Source organism: Lepus europaeus, chromosome 8 (assembly GCF_033115175.1).
Source record: "Lepus europaeus isolate LE1 chromosome 8, mLepTim1.pri, whole genome shotgun sequence".
NCBI classification, from domain to species: Eukaryota; Metazoa; Chordata; class Mammalia; order Lagomorpha; family Leporidae; genus Lepus; species Lepus europaeus.
The window spans coordinates 83,054,311-83,077,716 of NC_084834.1; the positions used below are offsets into that span (position 1 = coordinate 83,054,311).

General features: G+C 36.9%; 1 protein-coding gene across 7 annotated transcripts in view; it reads right to left on the minus strand.

The window, feature by feature from the left end:
• PDLIM5 (PDZ and LIM domain 5) overlaps positions 1–23,406 on the minus strand; it is a 224,118-nt gene that overhangs the window by 139,892 nt on the left and 60,820 nt on the right. For 6 of the 7 annotated variants that reach the window (XM_062199850.1, XM_062199852.1, XM_062199853.1 and 3 more), the window contains one exon: positions 8,113–8,264. The exons of the other annotated variant lie outside the window; for it this stretch is intronic. In XM_062199850.1, the coding sequence (XP_062055834.1) occupies positions 8,113–8,264 (152 nt within the window). The remainder of the gene's footprint in view (positions 1–8,112; positions 8,265–23,406) is intronic. 7 annotated transcript variants of the gene reach the window in all.

Consider the following 23,406-nt stretch of genomic DNA (forward strand, 5'->3'; position numbering starts at 1 on the left):
GTTATCATTATTATGCCCTAGGATCTTTTCACATGCTATCTCACTTTTATTCTATTTCATTTAAATTTTCTAACAGCCCTAAAAGGCAGGTATTACTGTAAACTATTTACAAATGAGTAATTGAAACTCAGTTATATATCTGACTAAGGTCACAGAACTAGGAAGTGATGAACCAGGTTTTGCCCCAAATTTGTCTAATTTCAAAACCAATGTCATTGCCAGTCACCTTTTTTTTTTCTATCTTTAGTAGGCCTTCTTTAAACTGTACAAACAGATAATTCTACACATTAAAATTTTCTTTCACAAAAATTATTTTAGGTGTAATCCAAACAATGTTTAAAATATTTAAAATTATACTTGTCTTTATTTCCTAGAGTCCTCCCCAAAAATCTTAAAAATCGAAATGATTTTTTCCTTCAAAGGAATAAATCATATTTTTAATACTATGCATTTTCAGGGTCAGTGTTGCAGTGTAGTGAGTAAAGCCACCACCTGCAGTGCCGGCATCCCATATGGGCACCCGTTTGAGTCCTGGCTTCTCCACTTCCGATCCAGCTCTCTACTCTGGGGAAAGCAGTAGAAGATGGTCCAAGTCCTTGGGCCCCTGCACCTGCGTGGGAGACCTGAAGAAACCCCTGACTCCTGCCTTCAGATCAGAGCAGCTTCGGCCATCATGGCCAACTGGGAGGGAAAGGCACATGGAAGAAACCCACCCCCTCCACTGTGTAGTAAATAAACAAATTAAAATTAAAAAAAAAAGCAAAGCACTTTCAAAATGTAAAATTCAAATTGAATTTAAAAATCCCAAATATATTCTACCAACTTATATTTAGCAAATCTTATTGTCACACTGCTATAAAGTATTCAAAAAAGATGCATTAAACCTACAAAATTAAAGAAAACTTCTTACTGATTTGCTTACTTACTGATTTGCTGACAGTTTTGGTCCCTTTTCTAGTAAGTACCATATTGGGCAAATAGTCCTCAAAATATATTTTCAAAAAATTCTTGAATCCTGAGTTACTTGTGGAATGCACTCATAGAAGCCTGCTAAAGGACTAAGATTTCAAACTTTAATATAGAAATAAATTAGCAAATACTGTCAACAAGCTTACAAACTTGAGAAAGGCAAACAAGATAACATTTTGATTTAGGAGGAACACATACACAAGACAGTATACAAATGAATATTCCTACCTTCTGGCCTGATAATCTACTTAGTCTCCCCTACCCCTTTTTCTTTCATTCTAATATATTTAGGGTCTTTTCAAGGCACACAGGAAATAATTTACATATAATCTTTATTACAGAATACTGATAAATGACAGTAAAAATGAAAAATAGGATTTAAAAAATTTTTTTTTTATTTACTTGAAAGGCAGTTACACAGAGAAGAAGACAGACAGAGACAGCCTGCAGTGCTGGCATACCATAAGGAAGCTAGTTCAAGTCCTGGCTGCCCCATTTCTTTTTTCTTTTTTTTTTTTTTTTAATTTTTATTTTATTTTTTTATTTATTTTTTTGACAGGCAGAGTGGACAGTGAGAGAGAGAGAGAGAGAGAGAAAGGTCTTCCTTTGCCGTTGTTTCACCCTCCAATGGCCGCCGTGGCCAGTGTGCTGCAGCCGGCGCACTGCGCTGATCCGAAGGCAGGAGCCAGGTGCTTATCCTGGTCTCCCATGTGGGTGCAGGGCCCAAGGACTTGGGCCATCCTCCACTGCACTCCTGGGCCATAGCAGAGAGCTGGCCTGGAAAAGGGGCAACCGGGACAGAATCCAGCGCCTGCCCCATTTCTGATCCTGTTCCTTGATAATGTGCCTGGGAAAGCACTTGGGAGACTTGGAAGAAGCTCCTGGGTTTAGGACTGGCCCAGCTTCAGCCATAGAAGCCATTTGGCGTGTGAATCAGCAGATGGAAGATTCTCTGTCTCTCTCTGTAACTCTTCTTTTAAAATGAAACAAAAAAAACAAAACAAAACAAAACCAATAAACAAATAAGACATATTGAAAGCTCAACTGCAGAAAAGACATGAGAAAAGCACAGGAAATAACCTAGAAAATAATCAATTTCAAGGGAATGCTATCCAATTCCAATTATTACAAGAAAACACAATCTAACTAAATGTCTTTTAATTCACATTAATCACAATATCTCACACAAAGAACTGAAAACTTTGATTTAAAAAATACTTTCTAACCTCCTTCCATTATATCATCAGTGAAATAAATAGCAGAGTAGAACCCATAAGGCTAACAATAATACGATATTAAGCAATCTGCTAAAATGAAACAAAAGATGGCTAACATTTTCAGTCTGGTACAAAATCTGCTTTTTCCTTTTCTTCCTTGTAACTCAATGTGCCTATTGGATTATTCTAACCTGTCATTCATTTGTAGTAGTTACTGGATCTCTGACAAAATTTTTCTTACTGTTTGAAGGATAAAAAAGGGGGAGGCAAGAAGAAAGTACACCAATATTTTTCAAAACTCAATCCTTCTAGATCTTTCACTTCCAATCATAACAAATTATACACTAAATGAAGTTTGAAGAACAAAAACAAAAAGAACCAAAGGCATGTCACTACCAGTAATATAAAAAACAAGGAAGATTAAAAAAACTACAGAGAGAGTTTCCATGAGGATTAATTTAAAATTACAAAATAAGGATAAAAGTATATAGAATTTTCTAAATTCTGTTTGAATATCCATCTGACCTATTCTTCACCTTAAAGTAAGGGGAATAGTGCAAGTCACTTTGTTAACCTGGCACAGTTTAAGATAACTCCAATGAAGAAAGTCCAATTTCCTGATTCTCTCAGCCAAAACAAGCAAACATAAGTTGGTTTGATCTAATAGCAAGCTCTAGGGAACTTATCCACTTAGAGTTGAAAAACTAGAACAAGAACCAGAATTTTTATTGCAAAAAAGGAATTTAGACTGACCCATGACCTCATTTTATAGTCAAGAAAAGTACAGTGACTTGCCCCAAATCATATAGTAAGCAGCAAGTTTATCTGTTTCCTTATGTAGATAATTATTGAAATAAATAGTTTTAAGTCTTATTCAGGGTTAGCAATTAATAGACATCAAAGCTTTTGAAAGTAATTTTTTTCTCTTATTAGCTGAAATACTGTCATTTAAAAAATGGTCCATTTTGACTTGGATCATAGGCACAATGTATCTGATATTTAAAGATAAGCAGACTATTGGCTTGATTTTTTTTTTTTTGGGGGGACAGGCAGAGTGAACAGTAGAGGGAGACAGAGAGAAAGGTCTTCCTTTTTGCCGTTGGTTCACCCTCCAATGGCCGCCGCAGTAGGCGCGCGGCGGCCAGCGTACCGCGCTGTTCTGATGGCAGGAGCCAGGTGCTTCTCCTGGTCTCCCATGGGGTGCAGGGCCCAAGCACTTGGGCCATCCTCCACTGCACTCCCTGGCCACAGCAGAGAGCTGGCCTGGAAGAGGGGCAACCGGGACAGGATCGGTGCCCCGACCGGGACTAGAACCCGGTGTGCCGGCGCCGCAAGGCGGAGGATTAGCCTACAGAGCCGCGGCGCTGGCCTATTGGCTTGATTTCTCAAAGAAGAAAAATAAATGTACATAGAATTTTTCATAGCCCAGTAATAACACTTCTAGAATTCACTCCAGGTGCAGAAAAAAAATTTTTTTCCAATCCTTTTCAAGAAATAGAAATCAAGATAAAACTTTTCACACTTCTTCATTAATTAGATCCCCAGGGTAGAGTGAAAAAATACTTATTTTTTAGGATATCACAGGATAGTATATTTACATTATTTCATGCCCCTAAATTAGACAAGATATAAAAATTATAAAACCTTAATCAAGCAAATATCTTTTTTTTTCTTATCAAAATCATATCTTAGGATATTGAGGTTGAGTCAACAGATGAAGTCAAAATAGAAAAAAAAAAAGCACCCACACACATTTTTTAAAAAATTAGTCAATATTAGCAATAATATTTGATGCAAAAAATTCACAAAAAATTTGTAGCTGATTCTAAAACAAAAATGAGTTTCTCCCTTACATTCTTTTCCTGGGGATTCTTGGGTGGAGGTGAGCAGAGTCTGGCAGCAATGGTAATGATCCATTGTTTCCCCAGTGAGGACAGGAAAAGGCTATGTGCCTCCACTAAGAAGGGATTTCTAAAGGCTAGGTCTGCTCCTTCCCCTGTCTTCCCTTTTCTATAATCAAATCATTTCTCTTTCAAACCCTGCTCCATATCTAGTCAAGAAGCTACAACTTTCCAAAGCTTTCTCACCATTTTAATAGGACCACAAACCTTAAATTTAACTACAAACATTACAATGATTCATCTCTACCTACTTCCCATTACCATCCTGACCTCATCTCTGAAATCCATGAATATGGGGCAGGCGTTGTGGCAAGGTAGGCAAAGCCTCCGCCTGTAGTGTCAGCATCTCATTTGTGCACTGGTTAGAACATCCCAGCTGCTCCTCTTCCAATTCTGCTCTCTGCTTATGGCCTGGGAAAGTAATGGAAGATGGCCCATGTGCTTGGGCCCCTGTACTTGCGTGGGAGACCCAGAAGAAGCTTCTCACTCCTGCTTCAGATTGGCTCAGCTCCAGCTACTGCAGCCATTTAGGGAGTGAACCAGCAGATGGAATATTCTGTCTCTCCCTCTCTCTGTCTGTAACCCTACTTCTGAAATAAATAAATAAATAAAATATTTTAAAAAAAGAAAAAAGAAATCCATGAATATGCAAGGTCTTCAAAAAGTTCATGGGGAATGTATGAAAAAGCTATGCACTGATTGATTTCAAATTTTTTGCACCAAAATGAACTCATATTTCATTTCCCATTTCCATGAACTTTTTTGAAGCACTCTCACATTTGCATAAAAAAATTACTCCAATTTTGGTAGACAACACCAATGTCTATCAAACAATTATTTATTAGATATCGAAAACACAAAACCATATACAAATAAAGACAGTACAAAAAGCATGGTCTTTGCTTTCAAGGAGTCTAGCTAGAGAAACAGAGCTAAAACATATGGAATAATTAGTTAATAACATAGGCAGCAGTGGGTATGATCATTAACTAATTAGGTTTATTTGTGTATGACTCATAGAAACAGCCTTGTTATTCCTGATTATACGTAGTATATAATTAAATGCTAAAGTGAATGGTACAAACTGTTTCGTGCAGGTTCAGAGGGGGAAAACAATGAATGAGTTATAATACTAGGAAGAGACTTTGGGCAGGAAACAAGGCTCAGAATGAGTTCTGTGGATTTGAAGGCATGTACCGGCAGGGATCAGCAGTGGGCATTCCAGATGAAGTGGGTTTCATGAGAGGGCATAAAAGCATGTGAGCACAGTGAGAAACCTGTCCTAAATGGAACAGATGGTATTCAGTGTTGAGCACTAGAGATCTGGAGTGGACAGTTGGAGTAGAACTAGAATACAGAGAATATAACCTCCTGAGCAAGGGCTCATGTCTAGATTGAATTTCACAGCACATGCTGTTGGTGCCCAGCTTGAATGCCCTGGAACCCTTCTACTGGTCTGATATACTCCCGGCATTGCTCTTAGTGATTCACACCGGCTACTCTGCAGAAGCAATGGCAGCTACTTCCTAGTTCTCCTATCGGCTCCCTCACACACATTTCCAGGACAAGTGGTAGCCAGTAACTAACAAACACATGGAAGGAAGCAAAAAAGCCCAGTTCCCTTGCCTCAAGACACAACAGATTCTATGGTGCAATTTTGTTCCCGAGTTTCCTGCTGGATCAAGTGAGGCTAGACATTCTCTAAAATCACACGTCTGTTCATCTCAGCCTCTTTTGCTTCAATATCCTTTTCATTCACTTCTTCTCAAGAAACATTTGAAAGGACTTCCTTAATGTATCTCTGACTAAAGAAAGTCTGTAGGGGTGTGTACTACATAGTCATGAAGAAAACACATTTACGAAGACAGGAGTTGCGAAGGCAGTAACGTCGTAGGCAGTTCAGTCTGATAGGAGAATGCAGAGCAGTTTGGTGAGAAGTGTGCTAAAAGAATAACTGGAGGCCAATTAAGGATGCTGTTCATATTCAGAAATATTTGTTGATAGGAGAGAGAGAACATAAAGAGACAATGTCCTTCGTATAGGAAAGAATCAAAGATAACTCCCCAGCATTGTATTTTTTCCTTAAAAGGCAAAAGTAATGATTGTGCCAAAAAAAAAAGGGCAAAAGTATTACTTTAGTAGCACTATCAATCTTATACCATGAATTGTCTTAAATGTACAAACTATCAAAACAGGCACACATTATCTAACACAAAAAGCATTCAAAAACATGAAGAGAGTCACAGCAAATAATCAAGGAACCTCTAAAATCCTCCCTCTTGTTGCTGGTGCCTGAATACCTATATTCAGAAACATGCAGATAAGATTTAAGTGGAATCCTCAAATATTTACAATGAGTTGGTTTGTTAGATTTTGTATTTAGCAACTCAAAAAGAGCCTTTATTAGAGTTGGTAGCAGATTTCTTAAATTAGAAATATATACAAACAGGGTAACATCTGGTTTTCATCTATCCTTATGGAGTTCCGTGTATTTTCAACAGAAAACATGATACTGGGTCCTGGGTCATAAAATAAGGAGCACAATGTGAAAACAAGCAGACTGGTATAAAATAAATGATACACAGCCTTACATAAACTTCTAAAATTTTAGGATGTGAGAAACATCCCATCATCCATATTTGTTTTGTTTTCTGGTATCTCAAGTTAAACTAAGTTTTGTATTACATATCTCAATGCATGAAAGTACACCAAAGTATACTACTAAAACAATTTTTTTAATAATAGTTTTTCCTCAATGACTACTTTCCTATGTTTTCATCAAAATGTATACTTTCAAAATTAAAAACACACAATTATGATGTACTAATCCACTGAAACAAATTTCCTTGAATTAAAAAAGAAAAGAAAAAAAGAATAGTTAGAAAGTCACTATACATTAAAGATCTGTAAGTCTACATCAGTAGAAAAATAATTGCTGTAAAAATTAATTTCCTGTTTGGTTTCAAGACCAAACTGACACTCAATCAAGCAATCAAATAGAATTAGTACTGTATAAAGCCTATCAGCATCAATCCCTGGAACAGAAGGAGCAAACAGAGAAGCAGTCCCAAAGTGCTTTCCACAGAACGCCGGTCTCAGAAAGGGTTACAAGATACAAAGTTCCCATTGCCAAAAACCTTAGAAGGCTCCCCATATTCTGTTCCTCTCTCAGAGAGTCACAATATTCACGATAATTTATGGGAGACAATGAGATTTGGTAGGGGTGGGGAATACATGATGTTTTACAAATTTGATAGTTAACACTTAAATTCATCAAAAACAAGACTTGCTTCAAATTCTCCAGAACTAACTGCTAAACGATCCTATTGTATGCTACCTCTCTTATAATTTTAAAGATTCAAAGCTATTATTCTATCATCCTCTCACAATTGATTTTGTCTTTTCTCTTCCTCTAAAATACTGCAATAATTCTAATTTTATAATTCATTATATTAATGGAAAATTTCACCAAATATAAATCTGGATCCTTACTTCCAGCAACTTTGATTCAGTATAAGAATTCGTAATTTTAGCAAGTGTTTCAGGTAATTTTAATGCATATCAAACATTGGGATGTTCCAAAACTTGACATATTAAAAGTAACTTTTCTACTCAGAAAAAAAAAAAAAAAAAAAAGGAAGACACAAACTAAGGAAAGCCAAACCATACTTCAAAAAAAATACTCTCTAATAGACTGTTCAGACTATTAAAGCCAAGAATTTCACTATGGTAAGAATTCTTAGCCTATACTCCGCTGAGAAATTTCAAAAATTATTGAATTCTCTGACATTGTGCATTTAATTTTTACGAGTATGTGAATACATGCCTCTTAATTGGGAAATAGTCCAAAGCTTTCAGCATCTTCATACTGCTCTATTATCCAGTTTAAGATCTATTTTTCTATTTATCTACCTGAAACAATGGGATTAGAAGCTGCCTCTGAGTTAACATCATCAATCAGACATATGAAAAACACATTCCTCAGTGCTGTTTTCTCTCTCAGAGCCAAACAAAATGCAATTTACCTCTGCAGAGTCATATTCAAAGAGCCTGTACAACCCTTAATCTTGTTCTGGGCTTCAAGATGAGTCATTCCATGTGCACTTATTCCATCGATGCTGAGAACCACATCACCTATTCTCACATTGGCCTGGGATGCCTTGCCACCATCTTTTAGCTGAAAGAAACATGTTTCATTAAGAATGTCACTCTTTAAAAAAGAAAGAACAATAAAAGCAGATAAAATTATATTTTCACTTATACCAAAAGAAATTTATATTAATATATTAGAGTAACACAATATTATCTTGTTTACCAATGTAAAGGTAAAATTCAAATAATGTTAATGGCTATTTTCTTAAATTCTTATTTGCTCTATAAAAATCTGATATTCTTTTCTGAGAAAAGGTCCTTTATAATGTCTCCTTTTCCTTATTGGGCAACAGTACTATGTGACTATAGTGAACAAGAAAGATATAGACTTTGGAGATTTCACATTTTAGCAGGAGAAAAAGAATGTAACCTAAATAGGATGTCTATACTTTTAAAAGTAACTTTTTAAATCTTCAAACAGCTGCATTTTTGTTTCAGCACAAAGAATAATAGAGAAAGAGGATCTACTGAACAGTAGTCCTTCCTGTTGAGTCCGATTTGTAGCCAGTGTTTGGGGACGGAATTCTTTTAGATCACAGGCCCAAATATCTTCTACTCTGGGTGTGCTTCCTGCTGTAGGATTTTAGCAGGAAGGAAAGGAAACACATTGTATGAGACTGCCTGGATTTTTTTTTGTTATCATAGTCCTTAGTAACTAATCTTTCTTTCTTCGCTCAATAAAATTTTGTATCTGTTTGCATTATTTAGTTCGAGCTCCTTCAAATTTCATGTGTATACCTTTGAAAGAAGCAAACATAAAATTACAATAAAATGAAAGATGATGCAACTTTCAAATACCTCTAGAAACTGAAACAAATACAAATCAAAAGAAACCATTCTAAATCAAGTGGTAAGTTCAGCATTCAATAAATACAAGCAGATCACACTGAATATTGGAAAATAAGTGAGACTCGACCCCAAAAAAAGAAATAGAAGTAATCAATATTCCTCTAACACTTGAAACCAAAGGTTTTATGTACACTTTCTATTTGGTATGCTGGAAAAGCTGTAGAAATGGTTGGTACTGATGACTGTACAACACTGTGAAATCATTCAGGTAACACAACTGAATTGTATACTTAAAAATAATTAAAATGACTAACTTTATATTATGTATATTTTGTACAATTCAAAAAATTAACAATTTGAGAATATTTTATTAAAAAGTTTGACAACAAGAACAAACACAAGGCCAGCACTGCAGCTCAATAGGCTAATCCTCCGCCTGTGGCGCCGGCACACGGGGTTCTAGTCCCGGTCGGGGCGCCGGATTCTGTCCCGGTTGCCCCTCTTCCAGGCCAACTCTCTGCTGTGGCCTGGAAGGGTAGTGGAGGATGGCCCAAGTGCTTGGGCCCTGCACCCACATGGGAGACCAGGAGAAGCACCTGGCTCCTGGCTTCGGATCAGCGCAATGCACCGGCCACAGCGTGCCGGCCACGGTGGCCATTGGAGGGTGAACCAAAGGCAAAGGAAGACCTTTCTCTCTGTCTCTCTCTCACTATCCACTCTGTCAAAAATAAAAAAATTAAAAAAAAAAAAAAAGAACTGAGTGCTACATTTCATACTTTGGTGGCAAAGTGATAGAATAGCCATTTACATTCAGTCAGGTTTGACTGCCATCAATTATCAAAATCTTTATTTAAAAATGATTATCAGTTCCAGTACATGAAAACAAGTACTTAGATATAAAAATCGGGGCCGGTACTGTGGCTAAGCCTCCACCTGTGGTGCCAGCAATCCCCTATGGGCACCCTTCGTGTCCCAGCTGCCTCTCCTCCAATTCAGCTCTCTGCTTACAGCCTAGGAAAAGCAGTGGAAGACAGTCCAAGTGCTTGGGCCCCTGCACCCACATGCAAGACCCAGAAGAAGCTCCTAGCTCATGGTTTCAGATCGGCCCAACTCTGGCCATTGCAGCCATTTGGGGAGTGAACCAGCAGAAGAAAGAACTTCCTCTCTGTCTCTCCCTCTGTCTGTAACTTTGCCTCTCAAACAAATAATAAAAAAAAAGAATTTTTAAAAAATAAAAATCAACAAAATAAAGACCAGTGCTGTGGTGTAATGCGTAAAGCACAGCCTGCAGTGCCAGCATCCCATATGTTTACCAGTTCGATTACTGGCTGCTCCACTTCTGTTCCAGCTCCCTGCTAATGCACCTGAAAAGTGTGCAAGGAAAGAAAGTACCCAAGTCCTTGAGTCACTGCATTCACATGGAAGACCCAGATAAACCTAATGGCTCCTGGCTTCAGCTTGGCCCAGCCCTGGGGGTTGTAGCTATTTGGGGAGTGAAAGAGTAAATGGAGGATTCCCTCTCTCTCCCTCCCTCTCTAACTCTGCCTTTCAAATAAATGAATAAAATCTTTAAAATTTTTTTTTAAATCAAGAAAACAGTATTGACTGCTAGATGCATTGTATCAGGAACCAAGTCTGTTTCCTCCCCATGTAACACAATATATGCTAAATGAATGGATGCCACAACATTTATTATTCAACACTGGCAAAATCTTTGACTTGTTGTAAATAGTGAAACTAAGAAAAACTAAAATCTAATATAGGGCCGGCTCAGCGGGTTAAAGCCCTGGGTGCCGGTTCTAGTCCTGGCTGTTCCTCTTCCAATCCAGCTCTCTGCTATGGCCTGGGATAGCAGTAGAAGATGGCCCAAATCCTTGGGCCCCTGCACCCACGTGGAAGACCTGGAAGAAGCTCCTGGCTCCTGATCACTGCAGCTCTGGCCATTGCAGCCATGTGAGGAGTGAACCAGCAGAAGACCTCTCTCTCTGCCTCTACCTCTCTCTGTAACTCTTTCAAATAAATAAAATAAATATTTTTTAAAAAGCTTAATATAATTTGAAACCAGAAAACATATTAACAAGTGATTGACAGAGTTCTTGAAATGAATAAGAAAAAAGTACCCACAGCAAGAATATACGTGTGTGTGTGTGTGTGTGTGATCTAAGAAACAGACATAAGGTACCAAAACAAATTCTGCCATCTCACAGATTATGAGACTTTGACAAATGTATGTAAGAAAATTTTTCACATTGAAATTATACAGACATTTGATAAAATAAAACCTTGTTAGCTTGATATTTTAAGGAACTGAAACCTAGCAATCTTATTTGAGAGAGTTTATTTATAACTGCCTTTGGTAGATTCTGATGAGAGTGGAACAGGAGCCATATACCTGGATGGAATGTGCTGTGTCACACCAAAGAGGGGAGTTTTGCAAATTCATGTCACCTAGATTTCAAATTCTGCTGTAAGGCCAGTTTGCTTTCATCAACTGAAACACCCATAGGCGATCCTGGTGACCTAAGCTAAGTTGCACTCAACAGTGTCAAGCTAATGAGGTTCTGTTATAGAGCTTTCTACTTTTAACCTGTAGGAAAATATGTTTAGGGCTTCTCAACACTAAAGAGAAAATTTTGGCTTGGACTAATGTTCAGTCTGGTGCCAAATTTCCAGTGGAATTCCAGTTCACGTAATCTATTGAATTTTATTCATGGAGCGTATCCTAAGAGTGATCCTTCACTACTCTATTGAACTGTCTTAAAATTTCCTGCTCCAAACAGCTACGTTACTTGATTAAAACAATTAAAATTTTAAAAAAATTTAAAAAAGAAAATATTAATTGTTCTCTCTACACAGAATTAAATTATTTACATAATGAATTAGATTTACAAAGAAAACAATTCCTTAGGACAGCTATGCTATTCATTTTGTATAGGACTGTGGGAAGGTCACTTCACTCACATTAAAGGGTTGTTATAGTTATTACAAGACATAAGAGCTCAATAAGTATTGACTGTTATTACTCCCTTGGCTTTGTTTTACTAACATGAGAAACGTGGGGGCAGTACTAGGTAATCTCAAAGGCCTCCTACAGTTGCTGCTAGTTTAAAAGTTTATCTGTGAGCTATTTGTATAAAGTTTCAGCTATAACCCCAAAATAAAAGTCAAATCTGTAAGACTTTGTGGATGGTACAAAGGGAAATCTATCATCTATTAAGTTCAGCAAAGGAATAAAAATTGCGATTCTGATAATGAAAGAAACTATAAACACAATTTATCCTAGTTTTTAAGAAGAGCAAGCTTCAAACAACAACAAAAAAAAGTTAACCAGAAATGAAATGCACCTAAGTTACTTTTACCATTCTCATTTTACTGAAAACAGTAAAATCTACAGGCATTCACTCTATATGTATCCAACAGAAACAATTTAAATATTCCCATTCTAGTGGTAAAATAATGAACAAAGTAGAAAGAAAAAAATCAAAGAAAATGTAATAACTAGATAAACTTTTTGAATTACCTTGCTCCAGCTGCCTACTAGAATCTGAGAGCCGACCACATCTCAAGACGTTGAAAACCAAATGCTCAGAATTACTGCCTTCTATAGAGCTTTTATTTTTATTTATTTATAGCCTTTTTAATTTTAAAAACTTATATATTTTTCACTTTTGTAAAGACAGAGAAAAATATCTTCCAAACACTCACTACCTAATGCCCATAAGAGCTGGGAGCTGGACCAGCTGAAGCCAGGAATCCAGAACCCAGTCCAGGTCTCCAATGTGAGTGTCAGGGAACCAAGTTCTTGAGGCAACAAGTGCTGCCTCCTAGGATGTGCATCAACCAGAAACTGGATCAGAAATGGAGCTGGGTCTCAATTCAATCACTCAGATATGAGATATATGCATAGGTGCAGATATGGCTTAAACACTGACCTAAACGCTCTTATGGGGCTACTTTTATTCTTTTTTTTAAAGATTTATTTTATTTATTTTAAAGACAGAGTTACAGAGAGAGGTAGATACAGAGAGAAAGGTCTTCCATCTGCTGGTTCACTCCCCAGATGGCCACAATGGCCGGAGCTGAGCTGATCTGAAGCAAGAAGCCAGGAGCCAGGAGCTTCTTCCAGGTCTCCCATATGGTTGCAGGGGCCCAAGGACTTGGGCCATCTTGTACTGCTTTCCCAGGCCATAGCAGAGAGCTGGATCGGAAGAAGAGCAGCCGGGACTAAAACCAGCACCCATATGGGATGCTGGTGCTTCAGACCAGGGCTTTAACCCACTGCACCATAGCACTGGCCCGGGGGCTACTTTTATTCTAAATGCCTCCCTTATTTTCAGATAGTCCCATGGATTCTACCACTTCCATGGGTACCACATCTAGGAAAATTACCAGACTTTATCATTTCTCTCATTCCTCTCCCATGCTAGTCCATTAACTTTCACCTTGACCTTACTTACTGTTGCCTAATTAGCCTAAGAGTTTTCTGAAGACCTACCCCTACCTTCAGAGTCTCCATATTCCTCTCCTTTTCCTCCATCTTCACATTTCCATTCTGATGGCCCTACTTCTGCTAACACTGGGAAGTTCTAATCATGTCAACTCCCTTTTTATAAAAGGTTGGAAAAGTTTCAAATGTCTTTTGCTTGTAACAATTTAGAACAAGGCTGGTGCTGTGGCACAGAGGGTGAAGCCACCACCTGCAGTGGAGGCATCCCATGTGGGCGCCTGTTTCAGTCCCAGCTGCTCCACTTCCAACCCAGCTCTCTGCTATGGCGTGGGAAAGCGGTGGAGGACAGCCCAAGTCCTTGGGCCCCTGCACCCTCATGAGAGACCCAGAGGAGGCTCCTGGTTCCTGGCTTCGGATCGGCGCAGCTCTGGCCGTTGCAGCCAATTGGGGAGTGAACCGGCAGATGGAAATCCCCTCCTCCCCCGACTTTCCTTCTCTCTGTGTGTAACTCTGACTTTCAAGTTAATAGATTACTTTCAAGTGAATAGTAAATCTTTAAAAAAAAAATTAGAACAAGGTGGAAGACTGAAATACAAGGAATCTGTCATTTGTCACCAATCTGTTTCCAAATTCAAAAGAAGCTCCATACATCAGGGATCATGTTTGTAATTTTCTCTTCTCCAAAAGCTGTGCCTTTGACTATTGTATGCTTTAGAAAACTCTTTTATCAGATAACAAATAAAAATTAATAAATAAGTGTATCTATTTACTATGCTAAATTCTAGTAGAAATATGGGACCACTTCAAAAAGTTCAAAGAAAATACAATTAAAAGGTTTTTTGGTCCAAAAATTTTGAACATCATCTAGCTTTTGTTCATAATACGTATTTTCCATGAGCATTTTGAAGGCCCCTTGTATGCATAGGTTTCGATAAACCAAAATACTCTTTTAATTCCACATTCCACAAACTTTTTGAAGTCTGCATATTCTTTATTTACTAACAAAGAGAGAAAAACACATTTTAATCCAAAAAGTGAAATCTTCACTTGAGAATTAGACTAAACTGACCTAAGTATAGTCAAAAGCTAAGAATTTTTCCAGTAGAACAAAACCAATCTATTTTGGATAGCTTGTAATATGTGGTTATTGTAAGACCTCCAAACAGATGCTACAACTTCCCCTGGAAACTTAATTTTTCTAACAAATGTTTGGAAGTGCTTAACAGTACTTAATCTCAATCCTTTCCTAACTAATCAGCAAAAAGAGAGATAAATGCCCATTGCCATGTGAATAATCTTTCATACATTCAAACTGCCACACAAACTCCCTTTGGTTTCCAGTTTTTTTTGTTTGTTTTTTTTTTTTTTAGCTTAGTAACATTAATCATTTTAGATTTTCAACATTGACATCTTTTCTAAACCTGTAACCATCTTTAATATTCTCTACCTAGGCTTCCTAAAACTCAAACAATTTAAACTTAGGGGCATGAAGAGTCTGAACAAATGCTGCATGTAGTGCAAAATACTGAATGCACAGAAACAAATTTAGGGCTTGTGGAAGGGTAGCACCTTAATGCATATTTCCATGAATATAATTTATCTTCCTCAAGACACTTATTAGAGAGATAAATGCTTCTTTTCTCTTAATTGGATGGGTTGTAGCATTATTATGAATTGTGAGTAGCCAAGGAAAGAATACAAGGTCACTCATTACTTACACAGCTCATTTACTGTTTTTGCAAGTCTGAATAGTTGCATTTGTTTGAAGTTGTAATAACTTTCTGTCATCAGTATATCTTATACATATTACATGGCAGTTTTGAGCTTATATTTCATAAATGAACAATGTGTAGGAAAGAAGCAGTTGTGGGATCTCCTGGGTCAAGCTCAGTATAAATCAAATCAATCCCAAGCAAATGCTTCCCCTTTGATGTTTAAATATGGTTTTCCAATTTTCCATAGACTTAACTGTAGCAGAATGCTTCTTTAAAAAATGTTAGTTTCAAGTCTCATTTAAGTTGTAAACAAGTCTGCACTTGTTGGATTCACCTCTGAGTTTAATTTTGTTTACTGACACTGAAATGAAGGTAGACCAGAACAACTGTACACTCTTTAAACAAACAACTGATGGACTGGTATCTGTACTGAGCCTCCCTTAACTTAGATAGGAAAGAATCTAGTGCCAATCACCTGTACTTGGACTAAAACACTCCCGGGAATAGATGGCATTTCAACCCATTATCTGCAATTATGAGCTAAATGTTTTCTCTTGAAAAGAAGTCCAGTCTCCGGTAAGCAGAAGGAGACACTGTGTGTGTGTATGTGTGTGTGTGTTGTAGGAAAGGCTATAAGGGAAAAAGCAGAGACTTGGGTTTCTCCCATCTTACTTTGACTAGGAAATACCCAAAGGCAAACGTCCTCCAGTTATTTTAGAAATGTAGTTCCTTTCACATAGTCTTTTACCGCCCTGAGAAAGAAATGACCTGTAAAAAAGTAATTAGTACTACTCACTGAGCACCAACATTAAGTCAGGGATCTTGTGAGTTCTCACTCCTATGACAATTTTAGTCTGTTTTACAGATGAGAGAAGAGAGCTTCATAGTGTTTAAATGATTTGCTCAAGTCCATACAAGAAGACAGTATTAAGCATAGGCTTTGAAATTTTAGGCAAACATTACTTCACATTCATGTTCTGCCATTTACTACTCATATGACCTGAATTTGCTTGACCTCTCCAAGCACCAGTGATCTCTCTTTGAAAATGGGGACTATAATTTCACACGCCTCACAGAGCTGCTGAGCAGGTCAAACAAAACATCAACACAGCAGATACCACAAAATACACTGGAAATGTTCACTGTTATTGTTCATTATTATACTTTGCCACCAAAGCACAGAAGCTAGGAGCCTACTTCAATGACCCACAGGGCAGAGAAAACAGCTGTTTAAGTTGACCAGCCAGACCTCCTTCTGGCATTTCCCTTCTTCCTTAAAAGAAAGCCAAACATGCCCCTTACCCTACCCCTGGCTCATTCATTCTCTTTCCTCAGCTTCTCAAAGCCTAAATATTCTCCTCACTTTGCAACAGAGATAGACATGCCACAGATTTAGAACCTTAGCTTACTGCATCCTCCTTCACCACTTCCTACTGTCCAATTCTGACTTTTCCAAAATCCATTTCCATAGGCTGGTGACTGCATGTCACCACATCCCAGAAGAAGCCTTGAGTTGGGATTTGGAATAAAAGAAGACACTTAGGGAGAGCAATGGAGGGCACTGGTATAGGAAGCAAAATAGGAAACCAAGACCACAAAGAAAAAAAGGGTCATGAGATAGCTCAGGTGTTGGAAGGCCAGATTTAGGCCGTGTCTTTGGGCGTGTTGTACATCCATATGCATAAAATTTAGAGCCACTTTTCTCATAGTAATATTTATGTATGCCACTAAACATGTCATTAATTTATTATTCTCTGACAAAATTTATAACTAAAATTCCCCAAAATGTTTAGCTTACATACAACTGTGTGGTTCCCTAAACTTTTTAAAAAGAGGGAAAACTAGCACTGTGTCTTTATAAAACCACACTGAAATGCCAAGACCACTTAGACGCTACGAAAAGGATCTTAAAAACACATTGAATTAAAAACTGTGTATCTACAAAGAAGTATACTGTTTGGGATTCCTAAGGAGTTAGATATACCTGTCACAGTAACCCTTCCCAGCAGTGATTATCTATTGAGAATGCCTCCATCACACAAATTTAGCAGTGAAGCTTTCATTTTGTAGAATTATAACCCATTATGCAAGATCCCATTTAAATTTAGTCTAATGGCCTAATATGGCACTTTAAAATGATCACTCAATACAACTGCTATATTGTCTTAGTTTTTCCATAGAGGAAAAATGCATAGGTTCAGCAGTAACTCCAACAACATATTATAATTCTTTAATGAAATTTATCTTTCCAAATAATAATAAATGTTCAATATGCACACAAAAACTTCTATTTGTCTTCTTTTGAAAGTTAAAAAACTGGTAAAGCTGGCAGTAACAAAATTTAAAAAAATAGGTATCAGCAATAAAGATGATTTATTGAAAATATGTAAGCCCAGGTACATTATAGAAAACAGTCTTATCACAGATAACAACTTTTTAATTGTCAGTTGCTTACTAAACAGAACCATTCATGCTGGTACCAAAGAAATTTACTTTGGGAATTATCCTATAATGTATGAGTATCAAGTAGGAGACCTGCACCTACACAATGACTCACTAACAAAGTGCAAGTTTTTGACCCTCTGCATATTTTCAACAAATAAGGAATGCTTACACACACATGACCCTAAGACTGTGGGTATGGCAGGAATGCCATGAGACTTAGTGAATGTAAAAAAAGACCCCATAAATATGACAGAAATGAAATAATGACATAAATATGAAAGAAACACTAACAGGAACTTCCCATGCCCAAAAACCATGGGAACCAAACCATGGGAAAACAAAAGTTGCTGTTTATCTTAACAGTGCAGTTACCAAATTTTGAAGAATTGTGCTAATGAAACTCTATTAATCTGACTCCGACCAACAAGATTTTCTTTAAGCAGAGAAAGTACTGAAAAACAGTGTTACTGCAAACAAACAAAAAACCAAAAAATAAAAAACCTCATTAATGAATAGTCTTTCATTTCATTTTAAAACATATTTTCTAATATCTGTTGCAGCATAAAAACTTTGAATCTAGACAAATGAGCCTATATACGGGTCAAAGTTTCAAGGAATCCCTCCTTCATGCTTGCTAGGGCACTATACATGTGACCTTTCCATTTTCTATCAATTTCCCCCACAACTCACACACAACACCTAAGAATGCATAAGCACCACACTTGAGAACTAACACAGAACTTGTTTTCCAGCCAGTGATGGGTGTCACCCAATCACCATCAAATATCACAAATAAACAAAATCTCAATGGAGTTTTTACTAGCACTCAGGGGCCAGGAAAGTGAGAGAAGTACATTTTGAGCTCTGATTATTGTTTTTAAATCTATCCATGAAGCTTTTCCTCAAATCCAAATCTGTTTACTATCACTCCAGTGTTTAATAATCCACCCTACATGAAATGCTAAGTACTTCAGCATTTAATGTGCTGTCCTGCACTATTTGTTGTTACATACAAATAGTGTTGGCATTTGAACCAGTCTTCAAATGTTACTCAACTACATTTAAAATGTCAGTCTCTGGTTTGGATGTCTAATGTGTCTAAAATTTGAGGCTTCTCTGGGTTTAATACTTTTTTGTGTAAAATAAAATGACCTAACCTTTTGCAGGTTAGAATGGTAGGAAAATAAAACAAGCAATCAATGACAACTCTCTGAGTAACTGTGTAAAATCCTGACTCATGTGAACACTGGTTATTTTAACTATAGGCCTTAGTTTCTGGTTTATGAGTCAAGCTGTAATCAATTTCACCCAAAAGTTATATACCATTTATGGAAGCAATGAGAATACCTCAAACTATGTGTCATTATTCTTACAAAACCAAACAGTAAGGGTGATTATGTCTCTTTCCCTTCACTGTCACCAAGCCACCCAGTCCAAACACACAGCTTCTACTAATATTTTTGTTTAAACAGTCTAACTATATTCTCCACTATTTGCTGAAGTCCTATCTCATTCTATTCTATCAGAATCTTAGTAAATCTGAACAGGGCTTATCACGATTCACTACTGATATGTCAGATTAACACCTGCATTTTATAGCTAATCTGTTTGTTTATGCCCAAAAATTTAACATGTTTTCTGTCAAATATGTGAATATTATTCTACCAGAAATTGAAAAGTATGGTGGTTTGTAAGAATAACACATACATAAACATCTCCACATCAAAAAATATTGTTAGTTATTGAGAAATCAGTGTTTCTACAAAATCCATTCCAGAATAATAAGGGAAATAGTAAGAAATGTCACAAATAACTACAAAGTATAGAAGCAAATTATACATTTCAACCCTCCCTCTCCACTGGGTTCTGTTCAACAATGCGATGAATCCTCTGAAAATGTATCTAAATTGCATGCAAGCACACATGAATTTTCCACTGAGTGGGCCCATAACTATCCCCAAATTCTCAAATGTATCTATAACCAAAAAATTTTTAAGAACTTATGATTTAATGAAATCTTAGAGCAGAGCTTCTCAAAGTGTGGTTCCTAAGCGCCAGCACCAGTATAGTTCTACAACAAGGCAGGGGCGACGTGGAGGCTCTTTAAAAGCCACTAGCTAAAGAGGTTTCAAATCAAAGCTCCATCAGCATCAAAAAAAGTTAAGAACTCTAAAGCAGAATCAATATTTATTCAAAATGGCACAAAATCATGATTTCGCATGCTGATAGTAGACAAGCATAGCTTTAAAAAAACAAGGATTGGCTTTTATAAAACCCATAATCTTCACAGTGTAATAAGGACCTATTCCAATGAGGCACTTAAGTCAAACTCTGAGAAAAGATATAAAAGAACAGACATGGCCCTTTCTCTCAGCTCCTGTTTTGTTATTTCAGTTTTCACATATGTATGTAACTCTCCATAAAGCAATGCTCCTCAAATGATCTATGAAAGACTAGTTTCCCCCCAGTCTGTCATATACCAATACAAATTAAATTAAATTGGACTCAAATGACTAGAAAAATAAGTTAAAGAAACCATATGAAATATCCACTCAGATTTTTTTCTTATCAAATTCAATACACACGAAATTACTCTGTCAAACAACTACTAAAGTTTCTAGACATTTACTCTCCATTTGGTACTCATTTACTTCTCAAAGCGTACCAAGAGTACTGCTGGTCTGTAGACCACACTGTGAGTACGTTCCTTCCAGGCAATGACTGCATTTTCTCTTTAAGTCCACAATACATGGACTGAAACATAACAGATAATAAACATTTGATGGATTACCATACTGTAAATCAAAAATATTTCATAAACAGGCTCTTATTTAGTGACAGAAATCATGTCCTTTTTTGCTCTTCAGTAATCAAAAAGGGATGAATAAATACTGTATATTTATTTTGGCAAACATGTGGCGTTTTCTTTAGAAATTGCTTCTAAAAAGGTTCACATTTAAATTTTTTCTCTATGACACTAGACTGACAGCCAGAATATTTGTGGCCATTTATAATTCCTAAACTGTATATGGAAGTGCCCAATATCCAACACCCTTGGCAACTATTAGAATTCAAAGAAAACCTGAGGGCAATTCTTGCTCTACTTAGCAAATCATTTACATATCTGGCCTCATTCAGTACAGCTACACTAGATGGTTGGATCAGATGTTGTCCCTTCCAACTCTAAGATGGAACAAATATTTACTCAGACTTCACCACTTTTCATTACTCTAAACAGTCATTACCGCTACTATCCACTTCCCATTTGAGCACTAAAATAAAATCTGTATTATTCTCCAATTGTTTCACATTTATTATTATTATTTCTCTATTACAAAATATTAAAATGTTTGACAGAATTCCTGAGGTTAGCGTGAAATGGTTAAAACTAGCCTTGGTTCTAAGATTGGGAAAGATGAGGTCATTGCAAAACTGATTAAAACAGAAACAGAATTAAGACTACTAGATGAACAAGAATCAAGATAAATTCAAACAACCAGAAGTCAAACTGGAAGTTACTAAAAGATCTGGGTCTTGGTATAGTAATCTAATACGTGGGAAGCTATCAATAGCATTGTAAACAAAGCTTCAGAAATCACCAAGAAGGCAAAGACTGAGGAACCATCCGAAACAGGTTAAAAAGCAAATTAAAATATTCTAGGATGTTACTGAAAAGGGAATTTTTTAAAAACATGGTAGACTTATTTAAATAGGTCATGCAAATGATTTCCTCATATTGCTCCTGGCAAAAGGGTGATTCTCAGAAAATACCACATCAAAAGAAACCCCAAAAGTTGGAGGTTCATACCCAAGAGAGAGCCTTGTTTTTCAGACCTCAAATGATTTTTTCTTTAGAATGAATTTATCTAAAAGACATGAATCTTATTTCCAGTGGTAGCAGCTAAGTTCTCTGACATTTACTACTAAATTGAACATTTATTCATCTACCATACAATTACTGAGTGATAACATGAAAAACAGATGCGGATGCCTTTAAGAATGAATTATTAGACTAGTGAGGAAAGCAAATATCCATTCCTTCTATCATTTAACAGATAGATGTTTAAGTGTCCACTATGCATCAGGCTCTTGTTGCAGGCATAGTGACACAGCAATGGGCAAAACGAAGCCTTGCCCAAAAGGAACTTAAATTCAGCAGTGATGCTATAACTAGTACTGAAACAGTATTTTTACACTTTGTGTTTCTGCGTGGGTACAAACTGATGAGATCTTTACTAATTATATACTGAATCGATCTTCTGTATATAGAGAATTGGAAATGAAAAAAAAAAAAAAAACCTGGTGTTAAATTGGAAATGGCATAGAAAATTAATTAATTTAAAAAAAATATTATGTTTCACTTTGTGTTGCTATATGGGGGCAAACTGTTGAAATCTTTACCTAATATATACTAAACTGATCTTCTGTAAATAAAGAGAATTAAAAATGAATCTTGATATGATTGGAAGTGGAGAGGGAGCGGGAAAGGGGAGGGTTGTGGGTGGGAGGGAAGTTTTGGGAGGGGGGAAGCCATTGCAACCCATAAGCTGTACTTTGGAAATTTATATTCATTAAATAAAAGTTTAATAAAAAAAATCAACAAATATAAATGCAGATATGCAATAAAGTCAGGAAGTAAGAAGTGCTACCAAAAAAAAAAAAAAAGGAAAGAAAAAAGAAACAATAATAATAGGGCAAGGGAAGGGTACAGAAAGTACCAAGAGATATTATTCTAAGTTGGGTGGTCAGGGAAGACTTCCTGGGGAGGTGACATTTGAACACATATCAGAATGAAGCAAAGAATGGAGTCACAAAGAGATCTAGAGGGAGAGCAGAGTTCAGCCCTGGTCTAAAATGCAGGCATCTCATATGAGCACTGGTTCAAGTCCCAGCTGCTCCATTTCAGATCCAGCTCCCTGCAAATGCACCTGGGAAAGCAGCAGAAAATAGGCTAAGTCCTTGGGCCCTTGCATCCAATTGGGAGACCTGGATAAAGCTCCTGGCTCCTGGATTTGGCGTGGCCCTACTCTGGCTATTGCAACAGTCTAGGGAATGAATCAGCAGATTGAAGACCCCTCTATCTCTAACTCTCCCTCCCTCTCTCTGTAGCTCTGCCTTTCAAATAAATAAAATAAATCTCTAAAAAAAAAAAAAAAATACGGGCAACAAAAACCTTACTCTAAAAAAAAAAAAAAAAAAAAAAAAGGAGAACATTCCAGGCAGGGAGACAAGTAAAAAGAAATGATACTCTTGGCTACTACAGAATGATGAAATTCAAAGACTGTTACTTACATACCTAAGCAGGATGAAGAAAGTTTTCTAGACATAATTACAATTTCTTTGAGATCTAAAAAATGAGACAGAGAGGCTCTGTAGCCTAGTAAAACAGTGGATAAGCTACCATGTCCCATTATCAGAGTGTCTGGGTCCAATGCCCAGATCCAGCTCCTGACTACACAGCTTCCTGCCAATGCAGACCCTCATAGGCAGTGGTAATGACTCAAACACTTGTGTTTCTGCCACACAGATTGGGAAATTCGAACTGAGTTCCTGGCTGCTGGCTTTGGCCCAGCCCAACCTTGGCTGTGGCAGACGTTTGGGAAGTGATCCAGCAGATGGCAAATAGCTCTTATATCCCTCAGTCTTCAAAATAAATAAATAAATAAATAAATAAATCAAATAGGAAGAAAATGACAGGGAATCTGTTAAGGACAGTTACCAAGGACTGTAAGGCTAACCAAAAATCATACATTGGAGGATACAGTATGTGA